At 57.8% G+C, this 20,671-nt stretch overlaps 1 protein-coding gene across 2 annotated transcripts in view; it reads right to left on the bottom strand.

Moving 5' to 3' along the window:
• Positions 1–3,891: 3,891 nt before the first annotated feature.
• Positions 3,892–20,671, bottom strand: part of SFXN5 (sideroflexin 5) — a 115,557-nt gene continuing 98,777 nt past the window's right edge. Inside the window, exons 13-14 of one of the 2 annotated variants that reach the window (XM_012750126.2) lie at positions 20,326–20,443; positions 3,892–5,331 (exon numbers count right to left, since the gene is read on the bottom strand). In XM_012750126.2, coding sequence (XP_012605580.1) covers positions 5,254–5,331; positions 20,326–20,443 — 196 coding nt within the window. In that variant the 3' untranslated portion in view covers positions 3,892–5,253. The remainder of the gene's footprint in view (positions 5,332–20,325; positions 20,444–20,671) is intronic. The other variant, XM_076000876.1, reaches the window with a different exon arrangement.

Below are 20,671 nucleotides of genomic sequence, written 5' to 3' on the forward strand. Positions count from 1 at the left end.
CTCACCCCACCTACTCCGCCTGGTGACATCCTGTTCCTTCAGCTGCAGGTGCTCTCTATAAATGGATAGCATCAAATCTATATTTCCAATCCCTTCCTGCCTCCTGAGCTCCAGAGGAGCTTGCCTAATTGTCCCCTCACGTCTCACAGGAACCTCTAACACACACCAGCACGCTCAGCTCTCCCTGCCGGTTGGCTCTTCCTTCTCTGCTCTTCAGTCCAGGGAAATGGCACCACCATCTCCTCCTGAGCCGAGAACCTGGGATCACCTTGGACTCCTCTCTGCCACCCTCCCCAGATTGAATCTCAGAGCCGAGCGGTCCAGAATCTCTTCACTTCTCTGTCCGCAAACCCTCCACGTCCCAGGACCCGTCCTCCCTGTTGCCCCTGCCCCTTACCTGGTCTCCCCAGCAGTCTCGCTGGGGTGTACTCTGTCCTCCAGATGTAGCCAGAGGAACCCACCCCCCTATCTACAGCCTCCATCGGCTCCCAGCTGGCCTTGGCCCTGCGGCAGTGGGCCACACTGCCTCTCCTATGCTTGCTGTGTATTCTCTGACAACACTGAGCTTCTGGCCTTTCAGCTCTAGAGTAAGTCAGGGCCCTCGTTTGTATTTACATATGAAGAGGAGGAGACTCAACAACAGGTAGCCTGGGGCAGCCTCCTTCCCTCACTTCCTCAGGATTTGCATGAGATCTTCCAAACCGGGTCTGGTGCTTTCTACCTGTCCATTTGTCCCCATCCTCTTTCCCTCTTTCCACCTTCCATAAGGCCCAGGGAACTGGAGTGGGGTGGGGCCTCAGATTCTCACTGTGGCAGAGGTGTCCTTGTTGGGAAGGAGGCAGGCTCTGGCCTTAGACAAGCTGCCAGCAGCAGCCTCGACTGGAGGGATGGAGAATGAACACTAAAGGCCACTGCCCTGAGAGCCACCTGGTACTGCAGGGAGGGTGGGCATGTGGGGGTTAGGCCTTGGGGGAAGTGGCTGAGGCATTCCTGTTTGGGGAGGTGATCAGAGGCAGGGGGTGGGTGAGATGGCAGGAGCAGCAGCAGTTCTAGGGGACTAAGGGAGGCTCCATTCAGAAAATGAGGCCAGGTCCCTGGGGCATCGGGAAAGAGTCACTCACCACTGTCTTCATCCCCCAGCATTCTGCCTTTCCTTCTAACCATTGCCTGAGTAGGAGGGGGGAGGCCCTATGGGCCAGGCAGGTGGGGATGGGGGCAGGGGAGGCCACATTCCTGAAGTGTTAATGATCTCTGGGCTGGGCAGGAGCTGAGCCCCCAAACCAGCTAAAAACAACAAACAGCTCCCAGGAGGGATTTGTGTCTGTCCTGAGAGTCAAGGATTTCCGCCCGGATGGGGGCTGTGGCCTGTGGGGCTCTTAGCAAAGAAATTTCCCCAGACCAGAAGACCCCTGACCCACAAGTATCACTTTGAGAACAGACCCCTCCCCCCTCCCTTTCTCTTCTCCCACCTTCCTAGGGAGGCCTAGTGTCCAGGAGGGGAGGCAGCCCCACCGCACCTGGGAGGAGTGAGAGAAGAGTCCCGGTGCATTCCTCGCCTGGTCTCTCCATCCTTACAGCAGTCTAGTGAGTGATGCTGTTCGTGGCATTTACAGATAAGGACAGCGAGGCTCAGTTAGCAAAGCGCTCATGGAGAAGGTGCTCAGTGAACATCTGACCGACCGAACGGATGGATGAAGGAAGGAAGTGACTGACCAGGAGTCACACAGTCATGCTGGGCCAAGCTGGGGCTGGAACCGGGGTCTGCCGGACCCCAACCATGGCGGCTTTCCACCCTCTGCCCCCACTCCTCTCTGTAGTCCCCAAGGGGGTTAGGAAGGGGCAGAGTTCCCAGAGCTGGCACCATGCATGCTGCAGACAGCAAGCACCTTTCCACTTGGCTCAGAGCTTCCCTTCCTAGGAAGCCTCTCCTGGCCACAGGCAGTCCAGGAATGTCCCCTCACTCCTCCCCGCCTGATGGACATAAACAGTATGGGAATCTACCCAAATTCACTATTTGCTCAAGTTCCTCAGGGTGGGTACCTTAGCAAGCACTCAGTAAGGGCTCTGCACAGGGTCTTTCTGCAGTTTCACCCCTTTGGCATCACGTCTTCGTCCCTTCCTCTCCCTTGCCCCTGGGCATCCCAGCTGGCCCAGCCTGGACTGGGACCTGGGTCTGTACCTTCCTCGGGGCCATCCTACAAAATCGTCGGGCAGCCCTTCCCTCCCTCACTGTGTTTCTGCGCCCACTGCTCCCCCTAGCAACTCACAAAGCCACACCCAATGCTTTAAATCCATCATTTATTGTCCACAGCTCATTAGTATCACGTAAATCACATAGATTGAGAAATTTTTTGAGAAGGTTAAAAAGACACTGCAAAGTCCCCTGGGAGTGGCCGAGGCATGTGTGCTGGGGCCTTAGGCCGGCCCAAGGCTGGAAGACCACTTTGGAGCTGACCCCTGGCCTTTCTCCTCCTCAGGACCTGCACCGTCTCCCAGGCCAGAGGCCCAGATGGGACACGGCTGCTCACAGTCAGGACATGGACAGGACTCTGTCGGCCAGCTTGACTCGGTAACCAGCTGGATATCTCGGGTTTCTGGTCCCTGCACCCTCAGACTGCTGTGTGGAAATGGGAGAAGGGCATCCCCGAGCCTGAGGGAATGTTAGAAGTGCCCAGAGGAGGGTCAGGCAGGGATAGCAGGCTGGAGAAGCACTGCAGGTGTGCCCGTATCCTGCACAGCTGGGCCAGCCCCACCCTGACTGTGGGTCCAGTCTTTGTTCTACCCCAGTCATGAAGCAGTCTGCCCATCAGACCTCCTTTCCTCTGGCCTCGGCAGAGTGGGACATGGGTGTTGGCCGAAAGTCTCCCCAAGTGGTTTTCCAAAGCCAGACCAGGGCTTAGCAGCATGGCCCGCTGTCCTTCTGTCACCATCAGCCTGAGCTATAAGGATCCTTTGCACTGTACCCCGACGGGAGCAGCCCCCTTGGCTCACCTGAACTTGCATTTGGGAGCATGAAGGAAATCATCCGGAGACAAAGCAAATAGGTTATGAGATGCTGAGGCCACAGGGGTGGGGCGGGTGGGGGCTGGGCGGGGCTGCAAAGGCCTGTCTCTGCCTGGCTTCTGGAGGGGGCAGGGTGGGGTAGGCAGTTTTGGTTCCAAGATAAAGTGCACAAGAATAAGACTCTATGACAGGTGGGCGCAGGGGAGTTTGAAGTGAGCTTTGCAAGGGGATCCTAGAGACCAGCACAGCCCAGCAGTCATTGGCACATTCACATTTTGGCGGGATTGGCTCAAAAATACCTGCCCCTCCAATGCGGTGGTGTCCCTCTCCCCTGCTGTTTTGTCCTCTGTGCCACCTATGCCCTCTCCCGCTCTTGACAGGGTGTGGGCGGGTCGCTCCTTGGGGGTGTGACAGGACCCTCAATGTGGTGTCCTGCAGAACCAGCAGGTGGCACCAGGGTTTCAGGTGGGCGCAGGGTGCCAGTGCCCATGGAGGACCCACCTCACACACTACCCCCGCCCTAAGATGCTGGGAGGCCACCTGTGGCCACGTCCTTGCTGCCCCAAACTGGCCTTTTCTTGCATGTGATCACTTGGATATCTCCAAAGGTGGAGTCACCAGGGGAGAGGGTCCAGGCGCTGCATGCCAAGGGCCGCCATTCAAGTTGGGGTGAGGTGAGGGGCACAATGAAGCCAGTGCTTCCCCTTTGTTTGGGCCTCTCAGAAAGGGGCCACTCCACTCACCCTAACCTTAGACCCCCTGCTGCCCTCATAAGGGCTCTCTCCTCCTTCCTGGCACACAAATGGGAGAGCAATGGGAGCCAGTGGCAAGGGGCCTCTGAGCTGCAGGGGTGACAGGTGGCATGAGATGTGGCCCCACACTCAGACATCCACACCACCTCCTTCTCCAGAACTGTAAAGGTCTGTAAAGGCAAAGGTCAAGTGCTCCTAGGATATGGGGTCACAGAAGGGCAAGATCCAGGTTTGGAGGCCAACCACTGGTCATTCCCAAGGGGATCTGCCCCTTTCCAGTCCAGCGTCCACACTGGGGACGTGCATTGGATGACCAGCATCTGAGCAGGGCAGGCAAAGGCGAGGTCTAGCCGGAAGAGTCAGTGCGAATGCTTGATCCAATCCTCTGGTTCTGGAGGCTCAGAGAAAGGAATGAACTTGTCCAAGGTCACACAGCCTATGAGTGCCAGAGCCAGGGCCCACCATTCCTGGGTTGATGCTGCCCCTTCAACCTGGCATTGGCACTCTCTGGCATGAAACGCCCCCTACTTAGGAAGGAGGGGATGGGGCAGGCAGCCTTGGTGGCTGGAGAGGCTCCTCGGACAGCAGGTGGCCCAGCTCCAGCCCCACACTCAGCCCCAGTGCTCAGCCTCCAGCCTGGGGCCTGGAAGGAGGAGCGTCTCTCAGAGGCCACGTGCAGGCCCGTGGTTTCTGCCAACATCATTCCTTCTTGGGACTCCTGCCTGGAGCTGGGGTCATCTCAGGGGCTTTGAATCAGTCAGAACTCTGCAAAGGGTGACCCCAGCCCCAGCGTCACTGTGCTTGACTCCGAGGGACTGGTTTTGCAGCTATGGCATGGATGATGGCTGGCCACACTCAGAGCCAGCTGCCCATAGAATCTTCCAGAGGCTTCCAGTGCTCCCGGATTTCCTGGGCCACTTCCTGAGGACCTTAGTCATGGCTAGTTCATCCTGTGGTGTGCAAACCACCTCCCCTTCCCTGCCCTCTCCAGCCCTGGGAGGCTTCTGGCCTGGCCACTGTAATATCCTAAATCTACCAGCCTGGCCACCAACCCAACCCAGGCCTACTCAGGCCCCCACCACCTGTCTACTACCACTTCTGGTCAGCTGTGACCAAGGCTCAGACTTGATTCAGGTAAAAAATAAAAATAAAAAAGAAACCAAAGTATAAAAGGATCCTAATTCTACCCCATGGGCACTCTATAACCTTTCAGCTTCACACATAATTGTGCTGAGTGGAGTTTTGACAACCCCATGTAAGGCCCAGAAATGCACTTGATTATTTTCTGTAGGAAATGTGTTAGAATTCCTTGTCCCTATGTTAATATGTAAATGGATTAGTCTCCCTACCACTGCAGGCTTGGTGCTCCCCAGGTGGCCCAGGACTGCTGGGGACAGCTCGCCCCTCCCTGCAGATGCAGCCCACGAGTCTCCTTCCCTACCCCTAACTCCCCGGCCTGAACAGTGATCTGTCCCCAGGCCGGCTGGCCGGGCACCACTCACAGCCCCTTGTTGTACACCACTGTCCGGCTGCTTGTGGCCCGGGCAATCTCAGGCTCCAGCTGGGATGTTTCAATCTGGGAAGAGAGAACATGGAGAGGAGGTGGGGCAAAGGGAAGGGGCCAGCAGGGAGGTGGGGAGCAGCAGCTGGGACCCCTAGTGCCCACAGCTCTGCCACTCTGCACAGCCACCCTGCCCCAGCCAGGGCCCACACGCCCCGCTACTGACACATCTTCCTTCTCTACCACCCTCCCACCACAGGGCTCATAGCATCCCTTCCAGCCACATCCTAGATCTGACACCACCCAGGGCTGCTCCATCAGATTCCTTAAGTCCAAATCTGACCATATTGTACCCATCAGTCCCCTATCTTCCCAGCGCCACACTCTTCCTCCTACTTTTAGAAGACTGAGACCTCAGGCCCCAGATTCCCTACCTGTCGGTCATCACATCTTCCCCCAACCCGGACATCTAGGACCACGACTTCAGCAACTCCCTAGCCCAGTCCCTGACTGGCAGAAGCCCAACCACGCATCCACCCTCTCTACACTTCACCTGACCACCTAAGGGGGACCACTCAAAATTCACCATCCCTGACTTTGGCTGGACCCTCACAGCAGCTGGCAACCACTGAGCCCCCACCCCACTGCCCGGTCAACTCCACTGCCCATGCTCTATAGAGGCCACCTTAATCCGTCTCTGCTGTCCTCAGCCACCCCACTCAGTCCCCACTCACCCTGAGCAGATGATCTTTCTTCCTCAGGGGAAGACACTGCAGGCACCACAGGGGAGCCCCTCAGTTTCCTGTCACCAGACCCACTGCCTACCTGTGTCCACAGGTGGCCCTACACCGGCCCTCCTGCTACCCCATGGCGGCTGGCCCTCCCATCCCCTTTTAAGGCAGATCTCCGCATGGCTCCACCTCCCCACCCACCCTGAAGCCCCTCCTGCATGGTCCTCCCTCTGTCTTCACTTTGCAGAACCTCCCCTCTGAAGACACCTCCCCTTCACCCCGAGTCACGCTCCAGCTACTGCCTGGTCTCTGTCCTCCCCAACAACTGCGTTTCTTTAAAGAACTGTCTACACTGGCTGTATCCACCTCCTCACCTCCTACTGACTTTTCAACCCACAGCAAATCTGGCTTCTGTGCTCACCACACTCCACAAAAATCCTTCTCTCCAAGGTCACTGCTACCCCCATTTCCCGACATCCACTGGACGCCTTGTCAGGATCCCTGGGGCTCGGCCTGGCGAGGCCCCTTCTCTGCACATGCCCCTGGGCGACTCCCACACCAGTTTCTCCCCCGAGCCTAAGGCCCACTGCTGCCTGCCTGCCTACCAGAACCTTCCTACGACATCTCATCAGCCTTGCCCTCAACCCACCTGAAACTGAACCGAATCCACCATCTCCCCTGGCCCCAACCCAGCTCCCCGTCTGGGGAAAGACACCACCATCCCATGGTGCTCTGGCCAGAGACCCCGGAGCCTCTCTGTCAGTCCTCCTCCGTCCCTCAAGGTCTCATCCACTCAGTTCATCCCCCACGGCCAGTGCCGGCCTCTAAACCGCAAGTCTGGTCAGGGGTCTCCTCACATCAAATGGCTCCAGGCCACACTGCCCTGGAGATCAGGTCAGCCTCCTGCGCCACCTTGCTCTAGTACTGGAGACTCGGGGCACACACACTGATTTGGTTCCTCAGACACACCGGGCTCCCCCCAAGTCTTCACCTGAGCTGTCCCCTCTGCCAGGTTGCACCTTCCCGATTGCGGCCCTGCCCCCACCCCTGCTCTCCTCCCTGTCCGCAGCTGTCTTTCCTATGTCAGCTTCAGGCCCCGGCCAGGCTGGGCGTGGCTCCCTGCACTTCTCTCCCAGTCCCACCCCCTACCCCTCCACGCTGGGTCGCAAGCTCCCTGAGGCAGCAAACATTGCTATCTTGTTACCCTGATTCCTCAAAGCCCAGCACAGTGCTCCCTAAGTGTTGAATACATGGGTGGAAAGCAAAGAGGCACAGGCACTAGGAGGACAGGGTCCCCTGGAGACCCCACAGCAGCCCAGATGTTGGGCTTCCTCTCTAGGGGCTGAGCCCAGGGCCCTGCCTGACCCCCAGCCTGAGAGGGTGGCGGGGGAGGCGCTCCCTCAGGGAGAAGGCCCCAGCCTGACAGAGTCACCAGGCACCAGGCCTTTGTAACTTAGCTTGGCTGAACTTAGTCATAGGCACCTGCTGTCTGTCCAGACACGACAACCCCGGGATGTAGGCAGAAGGTGGCACAGACTGGTCATGGCCTTCGGAGAGCTCAGCGAGGCCCAGGCTGTGCACGGCAGAGTCCAGACAAGAGGCAGCTTGGTGAGGACTGGGGCTGGTGGGCATGGTGGGGTTCCTTGAGAAGAGGGGACCCTTCCCCTGTAGTCCCTGGTACTCCAGTGCCCAGGTTTTGGCCACTTGAGAGGGCCGAGCACAGGAGAGCTAGGCTCAGAGCCCAGGCCTCCTCCCCACCCCCTCTCCTCAAACCACCTTCTCCCTCTGCACCCCTACCACCCCCGAGTCCCCTCCACCCTGCCGGCTCCCCTCGTCCCCACGCTGCCACTGACACAATGCACAGCGCCCACGCTTAAAAATCTAAATGCTTTTGAAAATGTTTAACCTAGTTAGACAAATTAGCAAAAATTTGTGCAAAACAATTTAGGTATTTAAAATATTCAATGTTTTTAAAAAACTGGAAAACTGTTCTTAGCTTTCAGCTGCAAAAACCAACAAAATATAACATCCCAGCAATCTTACCATGAGGTGTAACATAACCCTTCGGGAAAGCTGTTAAACAGCTACTGAGGCATCCTGGGAAATAGCACTTCATTTATTCAAATGCACATATGTCAGGCTTTTGCACCATATGTCATTCCAAGCTATTTACAGTAATAATTAAATCTTAATCAACGTTTAACCTCTGTAAAATGTTTGAAGAATCCTAATCACCCTTCAGACTGCACTAATGAAGGAGAAATATATAAACATAAAAGGAAAATGATGCATAGATATCACGCTGGAAAGAACAGTAATTGCAAAATTGTATTTCTTTTAAATATAATCAGTAAATGATGTAAAGTAAGCCAAGGAGTATTTTAAGTTAAGACATCTTGGATGTCAGAGGTGTGAGCAGCTAATTTTGTTCTGCTACCCATAACAGATGTAGCATATTTTATTTTAGTGCCATTATTAGCAACTTCCCATGCCGGCTTTCACTGAAGCACTGAGGCCCACATTAAAATCAGAGAGGCTGCTCACCACCACCGTGGAGGACCACGGCCCAGGGCCACGGGCCACTGTGCCCACTCCCCCGTGTGTGCTGGCTCAGAGGAGACTGAGGCCTCCCCCCCGGCACCCCCAGGCTCCCCTGGGCTCCCTGCCCTGCTGGGGGCAGCAGGTAGGAGCAGGGGGAGACACAGGCAGTGGGAGGGCTCCTGGGGGAGGCGGCTGAGGGAGAGGAGCAGGGGCTTGGGGACAGAGCTGGCATTCCAGGCTTTCTCTCTCATTTCAATTCAGTCTGCCCTCAAGTGAGCAGATGTTTACGGCCACCAACTCCACATACCCGGGCAGGGAACACAGAGAAAGACTAGACCAGCCCGTGCCCTTGAGAAGCTCGAAGTCTAGGGAGGAGTCAGTGAAAGCAGATGGATTCCAGAGAGACAAGCAAAGTGCCATGGCAACTGGAGAGGGGCTGGGGGTTCCAATTTATTGAAGGAACAAGGAAGGAAGGCCTCTCAGAGGAGGTGGGCCAGGAAGAAAATAGAGGATTTTGATAGGCGAGGGCAGGCAAAGCTTGCTGGGAGAAGGGAAAAGCATTAGCTGGCCAGCACGGCCTGTTTTGGGGTGGGGGCGATGCTGGACATGTTGGAAACGTGGCAGGAAATGGAGGAGAGGCTGGGACAGGCAGGACCTTGGAAGCTACATGAAGGTGCCAGCATTTTATCTGAGGGCAGTGGGAGCCACAGAAGGACTTTGAGCAGGGCAGGGGTGGGCCATGTGCCAGGCTGCATTAGAAAGGTCTCTCTGGTAACGGAGGGTGTAGGCTGGGGTAAATGAGGGGGGCAGGGAGGCCTCTTGGGGAGCAGCTGTGCAAATGAGAGAGGTGCCAGGTCCTGCCCTGTGATGCTACCAGTGCAGGCAGACAGGAGGCTCCTTTCTGAAGATGCGACCCACAGGAGATGATGACCAATTCCACGTGGGGGTGAGAGGGAGGTGTTGAGGATGACTGTGCATTGGGTGACTCCTAATTCTAGCTCAGGAGCTGGGGTGGCTGGTGACGCCACTCTCAGCGGCAGGGAAGATGGGACGGGGATGGGTCAGGGTGCGGGGTGGTAGGCTCAGGGTGGCCATGTGGAGTCCGGGGTGCCTGTGGGTTCCCCAGTGGAGAGGCTGGGGAGGCAGATGGGTCCAGAGTTCTGGAGCTCTGGGCAGGAGAGCGAGCCTGGGATGTGTGAACACAGCCAGAGCCTCCAGAGTGGAGGCGCTTGCCCAGGAGAGCAGATGGAGGGGAGGGTGCCAAGGCCTGGGGAACAGGCCCATCTGAGGGTGGGTGAAGGGAAAGAGTCCATGATGGCGGCCTTGGAGGACCAGCCCAAGGAGCGCAAGCAGTGACAGAGGGTGCCACAGACACCACGCAGCCATGGACACCAAGAAAACTGCTTTCTGAGAATGGTTCTGATGAGGGCTGAGCAGCTTCGCTCTTGGCAACCAGACGTTGGTGACCTCCTGAGGTCCGTGTTGCCAGCTCCCCCTCAGTGCCCATCCTGGGCCAACTCAACCGGCCATTTGCCAGGATGCCTCCAGCTCTCTGGCCGCGGCTGGTGTTGGGACCACAGGGGGTCCGCACCGTGGGTTCAGTGGAAAGGCTGGGGCAGGGACCCCTTTGTGGCCTGTTTGCCCAGACTGGCTGTTTCCTCCCTCTCCACCAAGAATCAAGCGTCTCCCTTGAAGACCACCTCTCTGAGGTGTGCGTGAGCAGTGTCTCCTCCAAGGGAACCACACGCAGGCCTGGCCTAGCAGTGCTGTTGGGCCCGCTGGCAAATGAACGTGACTCAGGTACTGGTTATGAGAACAGAGTGCCTGCTGCCACCTCCCCGCCCTACCCAGCTCTAGGCCCCAGAGTAGGAACAAAGGGCCCCCTGCTGCTTGGAGAGGCTGACCTCCAAGTTGGCTTGATGGGCCCTGTCGGCAGCCACACAAATGACGTGGTGGCCACAGTGGCTCCCCAGTGGAGTTGTGGAGGGAGGGCAGGAGGGGCCAAGGCTCAGTGAGAGGAGTGCTCAAGGCCGGAGCCCCAGGGTAGGGGGTGGAGAGGGCAGGGACTTGGTTGGGACCACAGACTGGCTCTGAGGGGCCTTCACTGGGGAGAAGGGGATGGGGAGAAAGGAAGCTGCGCAAGAAACAGTCACAGGGGATGGGGCAACCGAGCCCCAGGCTGCCAGCTTGGGGTGGGTAGGACCCTGAGGGCCAGCCAGCTGGGGCTCTCAAGGAGGGGGTGTCTGGGATGGGGAGCACTGGCTGGTGGTCTCCAGCCCCAGAAGCAGGGTGCTGGGAACATGCCCACCCTGCCCAGAAATAAGCAATGTTGCCCTGTTAGCACCCCTGGCTCCCAGCAGAACCTGCACCCTGGCTCCCAGGCAACCTCACAGGGATGCCCCCTCCCCATATCAGAACGCCAACCCCCTCCTCCAGACCCAGCTCAGACCCTGCTGCCCCTCCCAGGAGATACCCCGAGAATCAGAGCAACATGTCCAGCATGTCCCCAGCCTCCCCTGAGCACCCCAAGGCACAGCTGGCTCCAGAGCCCCTAGAACAGCCTGGAGCCCTTCCTTTATGGAGTGGGAAGGGTTAACCTTGAGCTATTTACCTGGGTCCTGGCTCATTTCGGGTGGGGGAGTAGAGTCAGGAATGCATCTGGGGCCACCTCTGCCTCTACAGCCTGGGAGCACACACACACCTGCAGCCAGCCAGCGGCCAGTGGATAGTTTACATATTTGAACCTGGAGCTAAGGTGCTGAGACATAAACAGGAAACTGGATCCCCCGCCTGTGCCCCGCTCTCAGGGGCTTTTACCTACTACAAAGAGCTTCCTCCTCCTTGCCTTTCTTCTGGTGGCTTTGCTGCCTCCTTTTCAAAGGCACAGGGCTGGGGGTGGGGTGTTCAGCGTGACCCTGTGACATAGCTCAAAGCCACCCCCTTCTCCTGCCCAGGGGTCTGAGCCTCGGAGGGTCCACAGGTGGTGGCGACATTGACACAGGGCCCAAAGCCCAGGCTGGCACCTGGCTCACCCTGTGTGCCTGAGGTCTCTGCCAGGTGTGGGACACCTTGCCCACCGGGCAGCCACAGTCCACCCTTCCTCACCAGGGCGGGGCAGGCCTCGCGCCCTGCCCCCGCACACATCCAGGCCAGCTTTGGAGGAGCTGTCCTGAGCGTCCTTGGATGGCAGCAGCGTCAGGTTGGCCTGGGGAGCAGCCGAAGCCTCAGCCTGGACCCAGGGTCAGGCCTCTGGTGCTAGTGAAGGTCGGACACCGCAGCTGGACACTCAAAGCCTTCTGGAACATTCTCCAGCTCCAGCTCCCTCACCCATCAGCTGCCCTCCGTTTTCTGTGCAATGTAGGTACAGGCTTTGAGCCCGGAGTCCAGGCTGCATTTTCCTCCTCTAAGGCTGCCTCCTCCAGGAAGCCTCCCTTAATCTACTCAGATCCATTGCTGCTTCCTCTGGGCATCCTCTCGTCTCCATCACATCCCCAGCCACAGGCTGGCTTGTCCTTTAGCCAGGTGTGAATACAGCGGCCCCGCCTCACCCCACTGTGAGCCGCTCAGGGCAGCTCAGTGTCCCCGTGCCTCAGCACCAGTTGAATTAAAGTGAAGGACAGTGCCACCAGCACATGAGTCCTGCCGCCCCAGCTCCCCTGCACTTGCTTCTGCCGCAGTCCCCAGAGAATGCGCAGGCCGCTGCCCATTTTGGAGCTTTGCACTAGTCCTGGGTGCCCTCTGGTGGACCGATGTCAGCATCATTCTCTGTCCTCTATCTCCTCAGCTTTGAGGCCTCAGTTTCCCCACATGTGCAGTGGGAAGATTTTCTACCTCCTGTGGCTGGCATGAGGATAACATCAACACAGGGATGGGAGAGCCCTTCGGAGGCTTAGGAACCCCGATGGCACTGCATAAAGAGGGCAGGACCCACGGCTACCCCAGCACCTGGGGCTGAGCTCTTGCTGTGGGCCAGACACATTCCAAAGACTTTGCGCATATCGATGCCTTTCATCTTCTCAGTGGAAGCTCTGCACAACCAAGCCTCCTCCCTCCCTGTCCTGAATTCAGCTAGGTGTTCTAGAAGGTCCTGAAAAGGAGACTGGGGAGGGACAGGCTGCAGGCAGCCCTGCTGGGCCTGTCATCTGGGCATGTGTGCACGTTCATACGTGCATGTGTGTGTGTGTGTGGGCCCGTGTGCACACGCAGGTTTGGGTGGGGGTGTGGGGAACAGGCTACATGACAGGTGGCGTTGGCGTTCCTGGGCTCTGAGCGGCTTCGCCATTCCCATCCGTCCCTCCTGGGGGGTCCTGTGGGCAAACTCCAAGAAAGCAGCGGGCGGGGAGGCAGCAGATTTCTGACGGCAAAAATAGCCCACTTTGGAGTTCAGTAGGGACTGATTAAACCAGTAAACGAGAAAAACCCCAAACAAACATCTCCAAGCAAAGTAGGAGATGGATTTGAGACTGGAGAGGAGGAGGCCCCTGCTCTGGGAGACGGTGAACGCTGCTGTGGACTCAGGAGGGACACGATGCCCCCTAGACATGTCTCTGGCCTCGCATCAGCCCTGGAAGGGTGGGAGAAGCAGGAACCAACAAAGGCAAGGTGAACCCAGACGGGCCGTGCTCTTTATTAGGCATTGATAAAGTGTGGCAGTTCTCAGCCTCAGGAGTACCCTACATGTTGAGAGAGGGAGAAAGGGCTGTTGTCCCAAGGAGGGAGATGGGACATTGGAAACACACCAACAGAGTCTACATGTGTGACGTGAGACAGACCCTAGCCGGGTGTATCAGGGAGGGCTTCCTGGAGGAGGGGCAATTTCTAAAACAGCTTGAATGTGAATCTGAGCTTATTCCCAACTCCTCCCCATTCTTGGTCGGGAGTTCAAATGCTTTCTGAGAGAAAGGGAGATAAGCTGGGGGAGACATTTGCTTTTGGTGGGGTCACAGCTATCTAGCCAAGCTGGTTCAAAACCACCGTTTTCCTCAGGGCTGGTGAGGTCTTGGGGAGAGAGCAGAGGTTCTGGCATTGCCCACACAGGGAGAGCATGCCTCTGTTTCTTGACTCTGAGAGCTGTAGGGGGGAGGCAGGAAGGGGTAGGTGGGGAGTGAGGAAGGGTGGCAGAGCCCTGTGCCTCAGCCGCAGCATGGGTGTGGCCTCTGGACGCCCCCTTCTGGGTCCAGGGCAGACACAGAGCCGTCCAGAGCGCTTTGCCTCCCCCGGAACATGACATGCCTTCCAATCCCCAGCACCCTGTAGAGCTGAGGTGAGGAGGGGCTCCCCTGAAAGGGAGGGTAGGGCGTTGGCAGGGCTGACCGCCATGACGATGTCTTTTCTTCCAGTCTAGATGTTTTGGCAGAGGCTGGAGGGGCCGGGAGCGGTGGGGAGAGGCTCCTCTGCGGAGGTGTCAGGAAAGGCCAGAGGGCAGGGGCCAGCAGACCAGCGCACAAGCAACAGAGCAAACAGGAAACACCCCTCGTTGCCCCAGGCGCCCTGCGCCAGCTGGGGCAGGGAAGAGAGACACACACTGGGCCTCTGGCCCCGACAGCAGCAGCCAGGCCCTCTCCTGCCCACAGCCCACCCCAGCGGCGCGGCCCATCTGCCCTCTCCCCCTTGGCCTACAGCTGCCGAGGAGCTGGGGGAGGGTTCAGGGGCTGTGAGGTGTGTTCCAAGGAAGGCCAAGGCTGCCACCATTCACAAGCCATGCTTGTCCCCAGAGGGTGGCCTTAGCGGGCACAGCCATGCTGCAGAGAGGAGGTGCCTGAGGGTCAGCACCTGGCTCAAAGTCACTCAGCCCAGTGTCAGCTCTCCCGACTCCAGCACCCAGGCCCTGGCTCTCGTTTTCACTTCCAGAATCTTACTGGGCAGAGCCAGGAAAAAACTTAGTTCCAACACCTCATCCTACAGCTGGGGAAACTGAGGTCTTTGAGGTTAAGACCCAAGGTTGTACAGAGAGTTGAGGGTGAGCGATGCCAGCAGCAGGGTAGAGGCAGGCCTGGGGGACAGAGGACGACCCCCTGACCCCAACACCACCTAGGGACAGGGCCGAGCCCCCGGCTGCCGCCACTCCCCACGCCTTCCCCTTCCACAGGCAAGCCCTGCCTTCTTCTGTGGACACATTTCAACCTCACCAAATCAGCTAATTATTGACAGTTGGTGAAGAGGAGATTTCACTTTTTCCTCCTGTTAAACTGCTCCTAATTAGTTCCCTGTCACCACGGCTGGCTCGCCCGCCCGCCGCCCGCCCGTTCACGCAGTAAGCCCGCTGCACAGTGCCTCATTAACCTTTTGCTCCTCTCCTGCCGCCTGCCAACAAGATGAAGACAAAAACAGATTGTTGAACAATGGCTCCGGCTTGTATGTGCAGCCCCGCTCCCCAGCCCCCGAGCTCCCGGGGGAATAGTGGGGAGAAGCGAGGGGATGGGGTGGGGAAGAGCCTGAGAGGAGTCAAGGAAGGGAGGAAGAGGCACAAAGGAGGAAGAGACAGAAACAGAGGCAGGGATGTGGGGAGGAAGCCTCGGCCAAGGTACCGCTTCCTGCTCCGGGGAGACATGAGGTTCATTAAATGGATCGGAAGCCTCCCAGGTGGGGAACACCGGCTGCCAGAGTCGGAGGGACATTCACTGTCACCCGGTACAGCCTCCTGCGGCAGCCAAGCTGAATGCCCAGAGACTGGACCCTGGACATCTCCCTTGAGGGACCTGGGGCACCAGTGTCTGTGTGTGTGTGGCAGGGAGGACAGAGGTGACTGCACCTGGTCCCTGGAACCAGAGCCCAAATCTCCAGAGAGGGCAGGGCCAGAAAGGCCACCAAAAATCCGGCCCCACCACACTACAGGGAGGCCTCTACCGCCAACCTGACAGAAAGCTGTACGGCACACAGCCCGCCCTGCCACCTAACACAGCCTGTTTAATGAGTTTTTACCCCCACCACCAGAATGGAGGCTCCCTGAGACCAAGGGGCTGACATGGCCATGCTGGTTACAAGCAGAAGGGGAAAGCACTCGAACTCTATGGGGTAGGGGACAGATTCTGGGTACAGATTCATGGGCCCACCCATGCCTGGGCACAGGGTGGCTGGGTGGGCCTTGGCCGATGCCCACTGTGGCACTGACCTCCGGGTCACAGGGCCCATCCCCTCCCTGCGTGTGCAATGGGATGGGGCCCAAAAGGGAGCCCAGACCCTGCTCCCTAGTTCTCACACCTATAAAGAGGCTCCTGATCCTACCTGTTGGCCTTCTAGACTCCCTGTGTCCCTTCCTCAGCTCTGGGTTAGAAAACACAGATGCACTTACTCCAAAAGTTCCCCATGAACATGCTCACGATTCCCTGTGATGGGCAGGAGGGCACTGGAATATTCTACTGATGAATAAGCAGCAAGCAGTCTGGGACTCAGACTTGGGCCTCCTCTTTTGATAGTGAGGTGGGCCAGGGAGGGGAGCAGAGTCCTGCCTGGGTCCAAAGCCTGCTCCACCATTACCACTTTGGACTTGGGCAAGGTGCTTAACCTTAATGTACCTTGGTTTCCTCATTTATAAACAAGGAATATTGGTACCTACCTCGGAGGACTGTCATGTTCTGGGCCCCCATTTCCCCACCGCAGCCACCCAGGCTTCTCTACCCTCTGGCCCCATGGACTCCACGGAGGCCATGCCTTCCCGCCTTGGGCTATGGGCATTCCTTCCCCATCACCGCCCTCTCTCCAAGCCCCCACCTCCATCTCACAGGCTCTTTGCTGTTCTCCTACCATTTCTCATCCCTGAGCTCACTTCTCTGGACAAAGAGAGAAAATTAGCTACCCTTTGCCTCCACACTGCCTTATCTGGCTACACCACCCAGTTGCCAAGTCGCATTGACAACTTCTCATCCCCTCTGCAGCAGCTCATGGGCAGAGGGCCCCCTCCTCCTTCCAATGCCCTCATCCTCGGCTTCCATGAAGCCTCTCCTTCCTGGTTCTCCCTGCCCTTGACTGTTCTGTCCCTTTCGTGATGGTTTTTTTCACCCCCACTGTGACCTCACCCACTTTCTCAGCTTCAATTCCCGAATATGCACCAAAGTTCCATATCTCCAGACAGAATCTCTTCCCAGAGTCTAGAATCATACATCTGACTGTCTAGGATACGTCCCTTGATAATCATTAACACTTTGGACTTGAAGGGCATTAGCAGGACCTAACACAATAAGGTCTCCAGCATGCTGCCCCATCTAAAGATGCTCAGTAAATGGTAGCCATTATTACTATTGGATCCTCAGTACCATTTTAATAGGCAGAACTACTAATTTGAAAAAGAGCAGACAAAACTCTCTCCTAGGAATTGAAGGGGGGATTGAAGTCCTTTCCTCACCCTCTGTAGTTAGTGAGTTGGAAACCCCATACCAATCACTACAGGCCAGCCATTCTAGGAACTAGTTCCTAAACTCTATCTCCAAGTCCCCTAATTAATTAATTAGCGTTCTAGCGATTACTTCTGTTGACAACCTTGGTGGCTTTTGGCAAGTAGGTCAGCCCAAGCAAGTCCAGACTTATTGTGGCAAATCCCACTGGCTTCTGGGATGAGACATGATCCCCCTATGGCAAAGGGAGCTCCTCATTAGAGAGAATTAATTGGGAGAGTGAATGGGGAGAGCGAGGTCCTCTCAGCCAATTGGCAGATGGCCTTGGTGCCATGGGTCACAGATAGGCCTAAAACACCCCATGATGCCCAGGCCAGCCTGCATCCTGTTGGGGCCCATGCAGCTGGGGCAGGAGCTCTGAAAATCGTGCCTCCACCCTCCCTTCCCAAAGGATGAGGACTTATTATGTAATGACTATACTATGCCCAATCTGGAGAAAGAGGCTTGGGCTGCAATAAGAGGGGCTTTGGTTAGATACCCAGGAGAGCTAACTTCATTCCTATTTGAGGCAGGCACGAGGGGAGAGCTGATCCTGGACTTGGACATGCAGCGTCTGCGAGGCCAAGGCAGCTCGCTTTCGACTACCTCTCTGCAGCCAGGGCTGGTGGCCAGGGTGGGTGAGCTGCCACCGCTGTGTTATTTGCCCCAGAACAACACCTGCCAAAGACACAGCACTAGACCCTCCCCCCCCTGCAATGCAGCCCCCATCTCCTTCCTCTTCCAGCTGCCCATGGCAGGCTGAGTGAGGAGAGAAAATCAGTTATGGCAAACAATCAGATGCAGCATTTCCTAGGGGCTCTGGACGTGGAGTGTGGGACCTCTGGGATTTCCTTTCCCATCAGTACCTGGTTTCTGTGACCTTAGGCTGGTCCCGTGGCTGCTCTGGGCATCCATTTCCCCCACAGAGCCAGGAGCATGGTAAACTGGATGACCTTGAAAATCTTTCCAACCTGCATGGTCTCTGAGTGTATATCATGGGTTTTCTGTGCCCTGGGTCCCTCCCCTGAGCCATGAGAGCTACCGGAAGCTCTGAGCACAGTGGAGTCTATAATCACACAGTGACTGTGATGCTGGCCTAGAACCTCAGGCTCAGGCTGGCTGCACAGAGATGCAATGGCTTCAGGGAGTGCCAGGCCCAGCTCTTTGGGCATGAGGGTGCCAGAGACCACTGAGAAATACCCTCCCTCCCACTATCAGGACTTGTGGGCAACCTGCAGCCCCCGGCTCTGTGTGGAGTTCCCAGGCTGCAGCTTTCCCGGGGGAGTGGAGCAGGAGGAGCACCCTAGTCTCCATGACACGGCTGGGCCTGTGGGCAGATGAGGGTCCTGCTGGCACATAGCACACACCAGGCTCCTGTCCTAGTGTGCCTCAGGTGGTGTCCCCAAGACAGGAGCCCCTGCCCTGCCAGAGTCTCTCCCTTGAACTCTGGAGCTCTGGAGGGAAGCTACGCCAGTTCTCACCCTCCAGGGACCCTGCGGCCTGAGGCAGGTCACCCCCTCCTACTCTAAGACCCTGGGACTCCAGCCCTCATGGCCCCAACACACCAAGCCCTTATTTTCACCTCCTCGAGGCCCCCTCCAGGAGCCCTAACCCCTTGCACTGCCTCCCTGGGGGCCCTACCTGGAGCAGGGGGAGTGCTGAGACCACAGACTCAGAAGAGCCTCCTCTGGCCCAGCCCCCATCTCCTCATGAGCTCAGATTCTCCAAACACCCTCCTGTCAACCACCTTCACGCCCAGCCCAGCTTGGAGCCCATGGTTCTCTGCTCCTCTCTCCTCCCACCCAAGTCCCGAATCCCTCCTCCCAACGAAACCCTAGCAGAGAGGACCCTGTGGCCCTCCCTGCCACACACCCCTGGGTGGCCCCTCCCACCACCCACCAGGCACCCCGGACTTCCTGGGTCAGCTGTCTCTCACCCTCCCTCTGGATGTCTCAAACCTCCTCTGTAGTCATCAGACCCCTGTCCCACCCACACTGTCCTCTCTGCTCTATCACAAGAACAGAAGCCATCAGAACAACTCTCTCAACCCCCCCAGCCCTGAACCCCACCCCAGCCCATCTGCCCCCCTTCCGCCTATTACTGCGGGGAGGGGCACTCCCCCTGCAGAGCTCTGGTCCACCCCCTCTTCATGGACTTTAGTCCCCCAACGTCCTCCTCTCAGTGCCTTCTCTTGTATGTTTATACCAGCTCCAGTCTCTCCCGTTTAGAAAAAGGAAAGATAAATAAATAAAAGACTCTCTCAGTCCCACATCTTGTTCCAGCTGTGGGCCTGTTTCTCTTTTCCCCTCAATTCCAAGCCTCACTTGTCACCTCGGCCCTGGACCTTCAGGGACAGGGTTTGTCTTTATCACCTGAGACATCTTTAGCCACATAGCGGAGTTCCACCTCTCAGAAGGGCTGACCCTGTGAACGGCCCGTCCATACCCTCACCCCTCTCAGCCTGGCTCTGCCCTCTCCTCCCTGGCCATTTGTCCTTGGCCCCCTCCCAGGGCCTCTGTCCTCCCCGTGCCCTCGTGTGCCCAGCCACCTCACTCGCTGCCCTCCCTCACACCGCCCTACTCAGGCGCCATCTTGTGAAGTCTTCACCTGCCTGGCCGCTCACGACCAGAAAGCCGGGTGCACATCCTCCCACCACGTGCAGCTCTTCATCGCATCCTGATGAAGCTGCCTCCTGACTCTCTTCTTAAGGACCCACTTCTCCCCATGCCCACTGCCAACAGCCTGGTCCAAGCCGCCACCATCTCTCCCTGGACGCCCACCACAGCCTCCTGATGGTTCCCGAGCTCCTTCTCCTCCCGAGCTCCAACCCAGCTTTGTGACGCAGCCACAGGGACCAGTCAAAAGCAGGAATCTGTGTCCTGCTCTGCACAGCCCCTAAGACAACACGTACCCTCTGTGCTTCAGCTTCCGAGTTCCCAACGCCCCCAGCCCCAGCCCCAGCCCCTCACCCGGCCCCTTGTCCCACTCCACTCTGCTCCGCTGCAGACGTTGGTCAGCTCTTGGCAACGCCATGTGCTGCCTCACCACAGCACCATCACGCCGGCTGAACCTCAACCCTCGTGTGCCCCACCCTTCTTCACCTGGCCCGCTCCAGCCCACGCTCCAGGCCTCAGTGAAATGCCACTTCCCTCCAGGCTCGGTGTGGTCTCCTCCCACGTCCAGCTGAGCTTCTCCCACCCTAACGCTCACTGAACGTCATTTGCCCTTCTCTGTTTAATTGCTGTGTTGGCTGCTCAACCCCCAACTCTGCGTAGTCAGACCTGGGCCAGTCTGGTTCAGGGTTCTAGCGCCAGTGCCTAGCACAGTGCTGAGGAGTCAGCGCTGCGCATCTGGTAATAAATGACCAACGCTGGCTCTCTGCCCGCCCCCCACCTTGCCCATGACCCCCGCCCCCACTCCCCACTGACCTCTGACATCTGCGGGAAAAGGCTGATGGCCAGCGGCAGGGCCAGGCCGAAGGCTGCCAGGCACACGAGGCTTTGCACAGGGAGGAGCAGCCGGGGGCGCGCCTGCAGGAGAGCCGTCCTGTCGGGGAGAGACCGGAAGATGGGGTGGCCTGGCCACTAGCCACCACGCTGAGTCCCACTCAGAGTCTCAGGGCCTGGGTCGCATGGTTCTGGGGCCAGTGCCAGCCCACAGCTACAGAGACGCAGCAGATTCTGTCTTTGGGGCCTTTCCCAACCGGCCGGCACTCCTCTCCCCAGGCCCCGCCGTGAAGGACATTGCTGGTAGCGCTCTCAGCCACTCAAATCA

The sequence above is a fragment of the Microcebus murinus genome, chromosome 3, assembly GCF_040939455.1.
Source record: "Microcebus murinus isolate Inina chromosome 3, M.murinus_Inina_mat1.0, whole genome shotgun sequence".
Classification (NCBI taxonomy): Eukaryota; Metazoa; Chordata; class Mammalia; order Primates; family Cheirogaleidae; genus Microcebus; species Microcebus murinus.